Consider the following 12,730-nt stretch of genomic DNA (forward strand, 5'->3'; position numbering starts at 1 on the left):
GCCTGGCTGAAAGCCAGAATCCCAGACTCTCAAGGTCCCCCTCATCTTCAGTTTCCCCATCCCTAAAACCCGAAAACTGGGTCAGCTCACTGACCTCGTGGGCATGGTGCAGAAGAAAGTGCCTTTGTCAGGTACTTCAGACCCTCTCCATAGATTTGCACGCCAGGTTCGGCCACGCACAATCAGCCATCCCCTGACAATCTGATGTGTGCTCCCCACCCCACTTCACAGGTTGAGAACCTGGGCTTGTCACTGGCTGGAGCATATGATCATGTGACTAAGGGGAAATCTCTTCCTGCTCAGAATTGCTGGAATTTAAAGAGTCATATTTAGAACTCTGGGGCTTTCCAGCCAGAGCACTTTGAACAATACACCATGCTTCCTTGAATTGGGAGGTTTAGATAGGCCTGATCTGGAGACTTGAGGTCTATTCAGGAGACTTTGTGATCTCAGTGGTCTTAGCTGGTGCCTCCCCCAAAGGAAGAGGATGGGAGAGGGGCAGCTCTAGGCCAAGGTGGTCTTCTCCCAGCCCGTCTTCCTTAGTCATAGCCATTAAAATTGCATTGAATTGCATATAACAAACTAACAAGTGTCCATCTTTCATGGTGTGACCTGCAGGTTAAATAGAAAGGGGACGGACAGCTGGGCATGGTGGCTCACACCTGTAATCCTAGCGTTTTGGGAGGCCAAGGAGGGTGGATCACCTGAAGTCGGAAGTTCCAGACCAGCCTGACCAACATGGTGAAACTGAATCTCTACTAAAAATACAATAACATTAGCTGGGCGTGGTGGCGCATGCCTGTAATCCCAGCCACTTGGGAGGGTGAGGCAGGAGAATCGCTTGAACCTGGGAGGCAGAGGTTGCAATGAGTTGAGATTGCACCACTGCACTCCAGCCTGGGCAACAAGAGTGAAACTCGGAAAAAGACAGCAAGAAAGAAGGAAGGAAGGAAGAAAGGAAGGAAAGAAGGAAGGAAGGAAGATGGACAGACTGCAGGGGAGAAAGTGGCATAGGTAAAGATGGCTTGTTCCTACTTACACATGCTTTTTACATCTCTGACAACTCAATTTAAATTTGGCACCCCCTCACTTGATTCTATTTTATTTTCCTTCATAGTGCCTATCACCATCTGCCATTATGTTCTGTATTTATTTGTTTACTTATCTGTCCTGGTCACCACTAGATTCCTGTTTCTAGACAGTGCTTACCCTACGGTAGGTGCTCGAGAAATGTTAAATAAAGGAATGCATTATTTCATTTGAAATTTCTCAACAGCTCCATGTGCTAAGCAGGGCAAAGGATGCGGCCATCCATTTTACAGAAGTGGAGACTGAGGCCTGGAAGTTTGCTGGGACTAAAGCAGGAGGAAATTAAGGAAGCCTCCGTCCTTCTGATTCCTAATCAGGTCTACATGGGCAGGGTAAGGGTGAGGACGGAGATCCAGGCATCTGGGATTCCCTCCCCCTCTGTCATCCACTGTGCAGCTCCATGGAAGAGAGAGCAGGCCAGCTGGCGCCTCCTGCATCTCCTTCCTGAAAATAACACGCTTGGTCTTGGGGAAACTCTCTAAAAGACACTATTTTTACTTAACACAAAATCTAACCAAAAGCCTTTTCACATGTGAGTCCCAAAACTGTAAACCGGAACCCTTTCATATGTGATTCCTAAAACTGTAAACAGAGACCTTTTCACATGTGAAAAAGTCCTAAAATTGTAAACCGAAACCCTTTCATATGTAATTTCTAAAGTATAAACCTATATAAAGGCAGAAACTTCCTTTGTTAAATGAGCTGGGCTTTGGACAAATTATGCCCAGGCTCCCAGCCAAATAATAAACTCTTTCCTCCTTTATTCGGTGTTCAGGAAATTTCCCGCAGCTGTTCCTGCTACAAGGGTAGAGAGGCTTTGACGCGTCCCTAGCAGATGTCCCAGATCTGTGAGAGGTCTCATCTAGGCCTCTGCTGACAAACTACTCAAGGACAAAGTGATCATAAGAAGAGGAGATGGCTGGGCGTGGTGGCTCACGCCTGTAATCCTAGCACTTTGGGCGGTGGAGGTGGGTGCGTCACCTGAGGTCAGGAGTTCAAGACCAGCCTGGCCATCATGGTGAAACCCCATCTTTATTAAAAATAAATAAATAATCCGGGCGCGGTGGCTCAAGCCTGTAATCCCAGCACTTTGGGAGGCCGAGGCGGGTGGATCACAAGGTCAAGAGATCGAGACCATCCTGGTCAACATGGTGAAACCCCGTCTCTACTAAAACTACAAAAAATTAGCTGGGCATGGTGGTGCGTGCCTGTAATCCCAGCTACTCAGGAGGCTGAGGCAGGAGAATTGCCTGAACCCAGGAGGCGGAGGTTGCGGTGAGCCGAGATCGCGCCATTGCACTCCAGCCTGGGGAACAAGGGCGAAACTCCGTCTCAAAAAAAATAAATAAATAAAAATAAATAAATAAATAAATAAAATTTTTTTAAAAAAGAAGAGGAGATAAGAAGTTATTCCCAGTAAAGAGACTGGGAAGATAGAAATTGCAGACACCAGTGGCCCGTGGGCTAGGAGAGGAGGCTGACACTATCACAGGACAGTTGGCTTTTTGGTGCCCCCCAATTTCACCCCCACCCCTGCTACTTACTTTGTCCCCTGGAGTGTGAGTTCCCCATCACTGGAGGTGTTCAAGCAGGGCCTGGGTGTCCACTTACAGAGCGTGCCTGAGTTGGAGAGTACACGCCTCCCCATGAGAGAAGGCAGGCTCGCTGTCCAGACACCGCCCGGCCCCACACTAACGCAAAAAGAGGCTTTTGCACCACCTAGTGGACATGGCTTTAAACTGCAGGCCTTTGCGTGGAGAGAAGCCCACAGCCCAGAATCCCATTTCCCTGGCAGTCTCCCTGACCCCTCAAGGATCAGACGCCCCACAGCCCCCGCTGTGCTTCCAGACCTCAGCCCTCCAAAAGGGAAGTTGGAAAAAGAGCAGAAGCCTGTGATTCCCCGGAGGGAGACTCTCCCTGGTGTCTCTCAAGCCGAATTCACCAGCACCACTTTGTGCAGCACCATCCCCAATGGGCACACTTCTCACGTCATCTCTCCCTGGGGACTGCAAGGGTTTGCTGAGCAGCCACATCTGTTTCTCCTACTTTTTTTTTTTTTTTTTTTTTTTGGAACGGGGTTTTGCTCTTGTTACCCAGGCTGGAGTGCAATGGCGCGATCTCGGCTCACCGCAACCTCCGCCTCCCGGGTTCAGGCAATTCTCCTGCCTCAGCCTCCTGAGTAGCTGGGATTACAGGCACGCGCCGCCATGCCCAGCTAATGTTTTGTATTTTTAGTAGAGACGGGGTTTCACCATGTTGACCAGGATGGTCTCGATCTCTTGACCTCGTGATCCACCGGCCTCGACCTCCCAAAGTGCTGGGATTACAGGCGTGAGCTGTTTCTCCTACTTCTATGCCAACTTCCCAAGCCGGGGCCCTAGTCCCCTTTGTTCACTCACCATCCTTCCCCATCCCCGCTCGGTAGATGAGCAATTTACTCACACAAGGATTTTGGACTTTAAAAAACCAAGATCATGATTAAAATATTTCTGAGTTGCATATACTGGTGGCAGAACAACCTGCTTTAAACTCCTCACTCAAGTTCTGGGGCTGTTCCATTGGTGGCTTAGTTCCCACTGAGGTCCTTTGAGGGCCGAGGTCCCACGGAGGGAGCTCACCAGCAGCGCATGACCCTGGCACCAGCATTCGACAGGCTCCCTCTGAGCCCGCACCATCCTCCCATTTACTGCCAGATCCACCAGATCTGGACATTTCTGTGGCACAAGCCCTTGCTCTGTAAATGTATGTGTTTTCTGAGTGCCTCTGCGAACCTTTTGTGAGAACATTTGAGTAGAAAATGTGGATCACTGGCCGGTCACAGTGGCTCACACCTCCCAGCACTTTGGGAGGCCAAGGCAGGCAGATCACAAGGTTAGGAGTTCAAGACCAGCCTGACCAACATGGTGAAACCCCATCTTTACTAAAAATACAAAAATTAGCCAGGTGTGATGGCGCATGCCTGTAATCCCAGCTACTCAGGAGGCTGAGGCAGGAGAATTTCAACACAGGAGGTGGAGGTTGCAGTGAGCCGAGATAGCACCACTGCACTCCAGCCTGGGTGACAAAGCAAGACTCTGTCTCAAAAAAAGAAAGAAAGAAGAAAGAAAATGTGGATCACTAACACTGTGGGACCAGAGGAGGAAGCCAAGGAAGACTGTCACCCCAGGATCCTCTGTGACAAAGCGGATGGGTCCCCGGCATCAGCCCAGGCTTCCTACAGTAAGAGCCCCAGACCCAGCAGAGCTGCCAGGATTAAATCAAGTGCTAGATCTGGAACTTTCCTATGAGGGCAAAAGCTTTTCCAGGCAAGAATCCATCTAATAGAGAAGATGAAGACCAGAGCTCATGCTCATGGGTTAGTGCCTTAAATGGCTCAATGGGGCAAAGACAGTGATTTGTATCATTTGTTTCATTAATTAACTTTTTATTATGCTTATTTTTTCATAAATTCTTTATCTATTGTCAATTCTTTAATTGTAATATAATCTGACAAAAAGACGGCACATGTCTGGCTACTTTTTCAACCATGAGGCTGTCTCCCCTGCTTTTTAAAATTCTTTGTTGGCCAGGCACAATGGTTCACACCTGTAATCCCAGGACCTTGGGAGGCCAAGGCAGGCGGATCACCTGAAGTCGGGAGTTCGAGACCAGCCTGGCCAACATAGTGAAACCCTGTCTGTACTAAACATACAAAAATTAGCTGGTGTGGTGGTGCATGCCTGTAGTCCCAGCTACTCGGGAGGCTGAGGCAGGAGAATCGCTTGAACCCGGGAGGCAGAGGTTGCAGTGAGCCAAGATTGTGCCACTGTACTCCAGCCTGGTGCCTGGTGACAGAGTGAGACTCTGTCTCAAAAAAAAAAATTCTTTGTGAGAAGTCCATTTTGACATATGTCATTTTCAATGACCTGCCACTTTTCAGGACTCTAATTGTATGAAAAATGGATGTAAACTCAATGCTTCAACTGGTGCCTGGTACATAGCAGGTATTCAATTCATGTATCGAACACGCTCTTTATTCCTGGCACCCAGGGGTCCATCCCCAGACCACGGCCTCATCTCCCTCGAGAGATGGAGGAAAGGTGACATTGGCCCCAGGGTTCCAGAGTCGGGATCTCCGGCAGTGGTTCACGCCTGCCTTCCTAAGAGCCCACCCCTGGCCCTCACTGTCCCAGTGCTGGGTGAGATTCATCACCTGAATTAAGGCCTGGTCCCTGCAAAATGTAGCTGTTGACATCCATCGACACACCAGCAGGCAAACACCACTGTTATAACCGGAAGAAGTGATCTAGGAATCCATACTCCTGCTTCGTATCTTGGACCCAAACACGATGCCAGGAAATGAGGTGACTTCAGGAGTCAGGAAGCTGGGCTGGGCCATGTGATCTTGGGCAAGCCGCTTCTCTCTAGCCTCAGTTCCCTGCTCTAAAAAATAAGGGCCTGGATAAACTGATTTCCACAGTCCCTCCCGGGCCAGGTATGCAGTTCTGGGTTGAGGAGATGACAAAAGAGGCCATGGCGCATGCGCTCGTCCCAGAGCAAAGTCAGGGAGATGGAACAGTCTCCGAGGGAAAGTGAAAGGGGACAAGCCATTTCCCATCAATCGTTTTTCCAAAGCCACCTGCCTGCCCCCTGCCGGTGGGTACCGTCGAGGGCCCCAGATAGGACTAAGCCTGGAGTTTCCCTGCTCATGGGTGATCACAGCTTTGAGCCCCAAAGTCCGAGAGTCCTTATCAAGGACTTCTCTGCAGTGACTCAAAGCCAGGGCAGACTCCAGCAGAGAGAGGGGGATTTCCTGACCGGGTGGGGGGCAAGAGGCTGTGGTAGTTTCCTCCTTCTGAGAAGATATGAATCCAAGGAATTCTATTCTTGGTTAAATGGAAACACTCCCTTCTCTTTCTCCCCGACCTTTATCTGACGGCTTGCAAGGGCAGAGGCTCTGACTCAGGAGCCCCCAGTCAGTACTTGGGGCTGGGGCACAGAGGGGAGAAGCTGACCCATTGGACCAAGGTGTTTTCGCGCTTCAGAGCAGCTCCTGGTCTGCAGAGCCTTCTCAGCTGACACAGTTTAAGCATTCCCCATGGAGCAGGCAAACATTAAGTATTTCACAAGCACTGCTTTATGAAAGCTTTCCGACGACCCTGTGAGGTCAGGTCAGGAGAAGCAGCCCCATTTTACAAATGAGAAACCTGAGGCCCCAGAGAGGTGGAACAGCTTGCCTAAGGTCACGTGGCAGATACAGGGACAGGAGCATGGGAAGCCACCGGTGTGGGGGAGGGGTGGCAGTCTTCACTGGGTAGAAGTCACTGAGAACTGAGGATGAGGGGGCTGGGCCAAGTGAAATGGACTCTTCGGTGAAGATACCAAGAGCAGAGAGGTGGGGCTGGGGCCTGGCTAGGAAGTGCCCAAATAGGCAGAGGCGCTGCAAGAAAACAGGTGGAAGCCCTGGGTTCTGGATAGACATGCCGGTTCTGCAAGCCTCACCCTAGGGTCCTCATCTTTATGCCTGAGCAAGTTGCCGAGTGAATTAAATGGGATAAGATATCCATAAGGCCTTTAGCACAAGGCCCGGCATGTAGCAAACACTTAAGAAACATTGGCTGGGCGCAGTGGCTCACGCCTGTAATCCCAGCACTTTCGGAGGCTGAGGCAGGAGGATCACCTGAGGTCGCAAGTTCGAGACCAGCCTGGCCAACATGGTGAAACCCCTGTCTCTATTAAAAATACAAAAATTAGCTGGGCGTGGTGGTGGGCAGCTGTAATTCCCAGCTACTCGGCAGACTGCGGCACAAGACTCTCCTGAACCCGTTGAGGCAGAAGTTGCAGCAGCTGAGATCACGCCACTGCACTCCAGCCTGGGTGACAGCACAAGACTCTGTCTCAAAACAAAAGAAAAAAAAGGAAGAAAAGAAAGAAACATCAGCTACCATTGTTTTTATTATTACTGAGGCTGTCCGTGCTGCCTCAAAGCACTAACATCTTTTCCCATTTCCTGCATCAGCCCCTGAGGGTGGGTTTTCAGGAGCACCCCCTTTCACAGGTGAGGAAATTGGAGGCTCAGTGAGAGACCTCACTCCCTTCATCCGTAAATGGAGGGGTGGGGCTGAATGCTCTATCAGTGCCTGGCTCCCTCTCCCAGGGGCGCAGCAGGGGAGAGTCCACTCCCCTGTGCCCCATTTAGCCCCAGGATCACCCTGCCGAAAAGATGACACTCCCACAGCGTGTCCTGGATGGGAGGCCTCCCAGCCCTCCCAAGCAATGGCTGTCACCCTGTGGGTAGAGTCTGGCTGGAGATCCTGCTGCTGTACTGGAAGGAGGAGGCTGCCTTCGCAGGAGAGTCATCTCAGCCCATCAGTACCAGGGGCCTGGAGTCCACCTGCCCTTCATGGAGAGATTTCTGGCCTCTCGTCCTTGAACTCCATTCTGTCCTGCTCCTGGCTCTCCAGCGGCTCCAGGTGGCTGTCCTTGTCCTGGACCATCTTTCCCGGAGTCTTTAAAAATCTAGAATTCAGGTCCCAACTGCAAATCAGCTCCTGCCCCAGCTGCAGTGGAATTCCAGCCCACCCAACCCCAGTCTGCTTCCCCCTTTCGCCACAGCCCCTAGGCTACTCACCTAAACAGAAGTTTCTGCCCCGGTTCCTTCTTAATGATATTCAGCTTATAATAGTGGCGCAGGGCACGAGACATCTTCTCGTAGGTCATGTTCACCCGGTTCTGGAAGGCAAAGCAGCCCCGTGTCAGCCCCGCTCTCTATGTCCTGCTCCTTCCGGGCCTCACTTTCCACACCTGGAAGGGAGCAGCGTAGACAGGACAGCTTCTTAAGCCTCTCAGGCCGGGGATCTGTGAGGGTTTATGAGTGCTCCCTTGAGTTTGGAAGAAAAAAGGCAGTGGAAGGTTGGGGAAGAAATGATGGGGCTGGGCACGGTGGCTCAGGCCTGTGATCCCAGCACTTTGGGAAGCCAAGGTGGGCAGATCACTTGAGGTCAGGAGTTCGAGACCAGCCTGGCCAACATGGAGAAACCCTGTCTCTACTAAAAATACAAAAATTAGCTAGGCATGGCAGTGCATGCCTACAGTCCCAGCTGCTCAGGAGGATAAGGCAGGAGAATCTCTTGAACCCGGGAGGCAGAGGTTGCAGTGAGCCAAGGTCACATCACTGTGATCCAGCCTGGGCTACAGAGTGAGAGTCTCCATCACAAAAAAAAAAAGGGAAAGAAATGATGGGAAGATTCTCCCGCCTACTTGGTTGAGAACGGAGTGTGGGAGTGAACTGTATGTTACTTTTAAATAGCAAATGTCTGGGAGGCCGAGGCGGGTGGATCACGAGGTCGAGAGATCGAGACCATCCTGGTCAACATGGTGAAACCCCGTCTCTACTAAAAATACAAAAAATTAGCTGGGCATGGTGGTGCGTGCCTGTAATCCCAGCTACTCAGGAGGCTGAGGCAGGAGAATTGCCTGAACCCAGGAGGCGGAGGTTGCGGTGAGCCGAGATCGTGCCATTGCACTCCAGCCTGGGTAACATGAGTGAAACTCCATCTCAAAAAACTAAATAAATAAATAAATAGCAAATGTCACAACAGTAACAAGTAAATATCTAAATTTACGGGAAATGCAATCAGAGAGACAGCATGGTGGGGCAGCATGGATGGCCTTGCCATACTCTGTGTGACTTTGGCCAAGTCGTTTCTTTCTCTCTTGGGGGTAGGCAGTGTGAAGTAGGGCCAAAGAGCCCAGGGTTTGGCATCAATTTAAGCCCCAGCTCCACCACTTGGCAGCTGTGTCGCCTTGGACAAGTTTCTTGACCTCTCTGAGTCTACTTCCTCAGTTACATAATGAGAAAGAGAACACCTATCTCACAAGTTGAGGATTAAATTATTAATAGCTAATCCATGAAGGCAATTAGCACAGTGTATGGCATGTAGTATGTGCTCATTAAATGGAACTGCTGCTCCCTGGGCCTGTTTTCCTCCCTGCTCTATATGAAGATTAGACCAGATAAGTCTTCTCAAACTTTAGTCATCTGCATCCTTCCAGCCACCAGCACTGCAAACTCACCTGAGGTCGTGAGTTCAAGACCAGCCTGGCCAACATGGTGAAACGCTGTGTCTCTACTAAAAATACAAAAATTAGTTGGGCGTGGTGGTGGGCAGCTGTAATTCCCAGCTACTCGGGAGGCTGAGGCACAAGACTCTCCTGAACCCGTTGAGGTTGAAGTTGCAGTAGTTGAGATCACACCACTGCACTCCAGCCTGGGGACAGCACAAGACTCTGTCTTAAGAAAGAAAGAAAGAAAGAAAGAAAGAAAGAAAGAAAGAAAGAAAGATGAGCTGCCATTGTTTTTATTATTACTGAGGCTGTCGCTGCAACTGCCAACTCAACGGGTTCAGGAGAGTCTCGTGCCTCAGCCTCCCGAGTAGCTGGGAATTACAGCTGCCCACCACCACGCCCAGCTAATTTTGCATTTTTAGTAGAGACACAGGGTTTCGCCATGTTGGCCAGGCTGGTCTCGAGCTCGCACCCTCAGGTGAGTTCGCCCTTAGCAGTGCTGGTGGCCGGGAGGGTGCAGATGACTAAAGTTCGGGAAGACTTATCTGGTCTAATTCTCATGATAGAGTGGAGCCCCGGCCTGGTCTCAGGCTACGAGGAGCATCTGATGTCAGGGCTGGAAAGGCCTGGGGGTGACTGAGGCCAGCACTCCTGTTATGAGGAGCGCCTGTACCTAAATGAGTGTCTGCAAGATGATCTTGGGTGGCTTAATATTCTCATAATTGTATTCTTGAATTAGGATTACAAAATGTAACTACCAAGACCATCTCATGATTTACAGGGTGATATAAGGACTGCAGCCTTTGTAAATAGTTTCTTTAAGTTAAAAAACAGATCTTTTAAATAAAACTTTTTTTTTTTTTTTTTGAGACGGAGTTTCATTCTTGTTACCCAGGCTGGAGTGCAATGGCGCGATCTCGGCTCACCGCAACCTCCGCCTCCTGGGTTCAGGCAATTCTCCTGCCTCAGCCTCCTGAGTAGCTGGGACTACAGACACGCACCACCATGCCCAGCTAATTTTTTTTTGTAGTTTTAGTAGAGACGGGGTTTCACCATGTTGACCAGGATGGTCTCGATCTCTTGACCTTGTGATCCTCCCGCCTCGGCCTCCCAAAGTGCTGGGATTACAGGCTTGAGCCACCGCGCCCGGCTTAAAGAAAACTATTAACGATAATGATAATCATCGATGTATAGCATTTCCCCGCCGGAAACCAGCTTCCTCCTGTGGCCTAACTGCCCCCCAGCATTCGCTGTGCAGTCCATGTAAACATGCTTCAAAAGGCTGAGATGCTAAGCAAAGGTAAGATTAAGCAATGAGAAGACACAATTGTTCAATTTCAGAGACATTCCCTGTCTGTAAGAGGTAACTGCCTGTCCCTCAAAAGCCCCCTAAATAAATTGTCCTGACACTTCTGGGGCTGCTGGTGAAGGCCCCATCAGCTGAGGACTGTCCCACAGTTTCAGGGGTCCACTCTGACCCCCAACTCTGTCTTCTTCTGGTTATGTTGAGACCACTCTGCCTGCTGGCTGAGGTTCACCTTGTGATTTCCCCACAGTCTGGCGAGCCCATTTGGATCCACAACTCGGAAGATCTTGGCGTCCTTGTCTTCCCACCTGATATAGGGCTCATATCGGGTGTCAAGGAGCAGCTGATACACGTAATCCCATAGCAGCCGGCAGTCTGCAATTTAGCACAGCGGGTGCAAGCAGCTTTACTGGAGCTGTGAGGACAGGGGTTAGAAAGGCACTCTTGGAGGCCTCCCAGCCAGGACCAGGGGAGTGCCAGCAGGATGGTGAAAATGATGATATTAACAGAAACAGCGCTAACGGGGCTCCTCATGCATTGTCTCAGGCAGTCCTCGTGAGTCTGGGAAGTGGCTACTTTTATCCCCAGGAAGCGGTGAGGCAATGGGCTCAGGGGTGCGGAAGTGTCTAAAGTTGCCAGGCTCCTAAGTGGGAGGCAGAGCGGGGAGTCTGAGCAGCTCGGCTTGACATCAGAGCCATGTGAGGGCAGGTGCTGGGCTCACAGGCCGGGTGTGCGGGCCCCTGACTCCAGGTCCCTCATGCCCCTGGCTCACTCACTCAGCCCCCTGGACTTCCATTAATTGTAATCCCTTCAAGCTCCCTAATGGTGAGGCTCAGGAAAACCAAACATGCCATTAGCGGGGCAAGTGGGCAGAGGCATCTGGGAGCAACAGCGTGATCTTAAATCCCAGGATCTGGGCCTGTCGGCTGGGTCATCGCAGGCAAGTAATGCAACCTTCTCTGAGCCACAATTTCCTTATATGGGGTGGTAAGAGAATTAGGTAACATAATAGACCACAAAACCCTCAGCACAGTGCCTGGTGTACTGTAAGCGCATGAAGAATGTTAAGCATTAGAATTGAAGAATCCAGTCATTGCAAGAGACTGAAGTGGGAGGATCTCTTGAGTCCAGGAATTTGAGGCAGCAGTGAGCTATGGTGGCATCACTGCATTCCAGTCTGGGCGACAGAGTGAGACCCTGTCTCTTAAAAAAGATCCAATAATTGTGAATAGATGTGTTTTGTATTGATACAAATCCTGAGATACTTATGGAGTGCATGTGATATCTTGTGGCATGCATAGAATGTATACTGATTGAGTCAGGGTATTGAGGGCATCCATCACCTCAAGTATTCATCATTTCTATGTGTTGGGCTAAAAATTGTTTTCTAGTGACTTCTAGTTATTTCCAATCCAAATCCAGGCTTCTGCCCCCTCTGTGGCTTCACAGAATAAATGTGATGTGGACATAACAAGGGGACATAACCCTGGGCACTGGGGACCACGACAGGGAGAGAGCCAGGGTGGAGGCACTATCACAGGCCGGGCGTGGCGGCTCACACCTGCGATCCCAGCACCAAAGAAGGCTGACGTGGGTGGATCACCTAAGGCCAGGAGTTCGAGACCATTTTGTGGCCAACATGGTGAAACCCTGTCTCTACTAATAAAAAGTAGCCAGGCGTGGTGGCGGGCACCTGTAATCCCAGCTACTTTGGAGGCTGAGGCAGGAGGCTGAGGCAGCTACCTGAACCTGGGAGGTGGAGGTTGCCGTGAGCTGAAATCTCACCACTGCACTCCAGCCTAGGCAAAAGAGCCAGACTCCATCTCAAAAAAAGAAAAGAAAAGAAAAAATACCTATCAGGTACTATGCTCAGTACCTCGGTGACAGGATTATTCATACACCAAATCTCAGTGGCAAGCAATTTACCCATGTAACAAACCTGTAGACGTACCCCCTAAACCTAAAATAAAAGTTGAAAAAAAAAAAGAATAAATGCAGTGTCACTATCATGGCTAGAAAACACCCTTAGGAAAGGGGGCAGCTTGTCTGTCAGTCTGTCTGGTTGTCTGTCTGTTATCCTTTAACAATGAATGCCGAGTGGAAGTGGATCACTTGGTTAGAGCTCAGGCTCTAGAGCCAGACTGCCTGGGTTCAAATCTCTGTTCTACCAGTGCTGTGTGATCTTGGAAAAGTTACTTAACCTTCCTGTGCCTCAATTTCCATATCTGTAAAATGGGGCTAATAATAGTACCAACCTCAAAAGGCTGTTGTAGAATTAAATAAGGGCCT

The 12,730-nt window shown here is 50.1% G+C and overlaps 1 protein-coding gene across 3 annotated transcripts in view; it reads right to left on the reverse strand.

The window, feature by feature from the left end:
* Positions 1–12,730, reverse strand: part of ETV7 (ETS variant transcription factor 7) — a 47,842-nt gene that overhangs the window by 11,746 nt on the left and 23,366 nt on the right. For 2 of the 3 annotated variants that reach the window (XM_032253563.1, XM_032253565.1), the window contains 3 exons: positions 10,674–10,816; positions 7,700–7,800; positions 7,009–7,587 (listed from right to left, as the gene is read on the reverse strand). In XM_032253563.1, coding sequence (XP_032109454.1) covers positions 7,470–7,587; positions 7,700–7,800; positions 10,674–10,816 — 362 coding nt within the window. In that variant the 3' untranslated portion in view covers positions 7,009–7,469. Of the gene's footprint in view, positions 1–7,008; positions 7,588–7,699; positions 7,801–10,673; positions 10,817–12,730 lie in introns of those variants that run through there. The other variant, XM_032253564.1, reaches the window with a different exon arrangement.

Source organism: Sapajus apella, unplaced genomic scaffold (assembly GCF_009761245.1).
Source record: "Sapajus apella isolate SASKATOON/1434 unplaced genomic scaffold, GSC_monkey_1.0 scaffold83, whole genome shotgun sequence".
Lineage (NCBI taxonomy): Eukaryota > Metazoa > Chordata > Mammalia > Primates > Cebidae > Sapajus > Sapajus apella.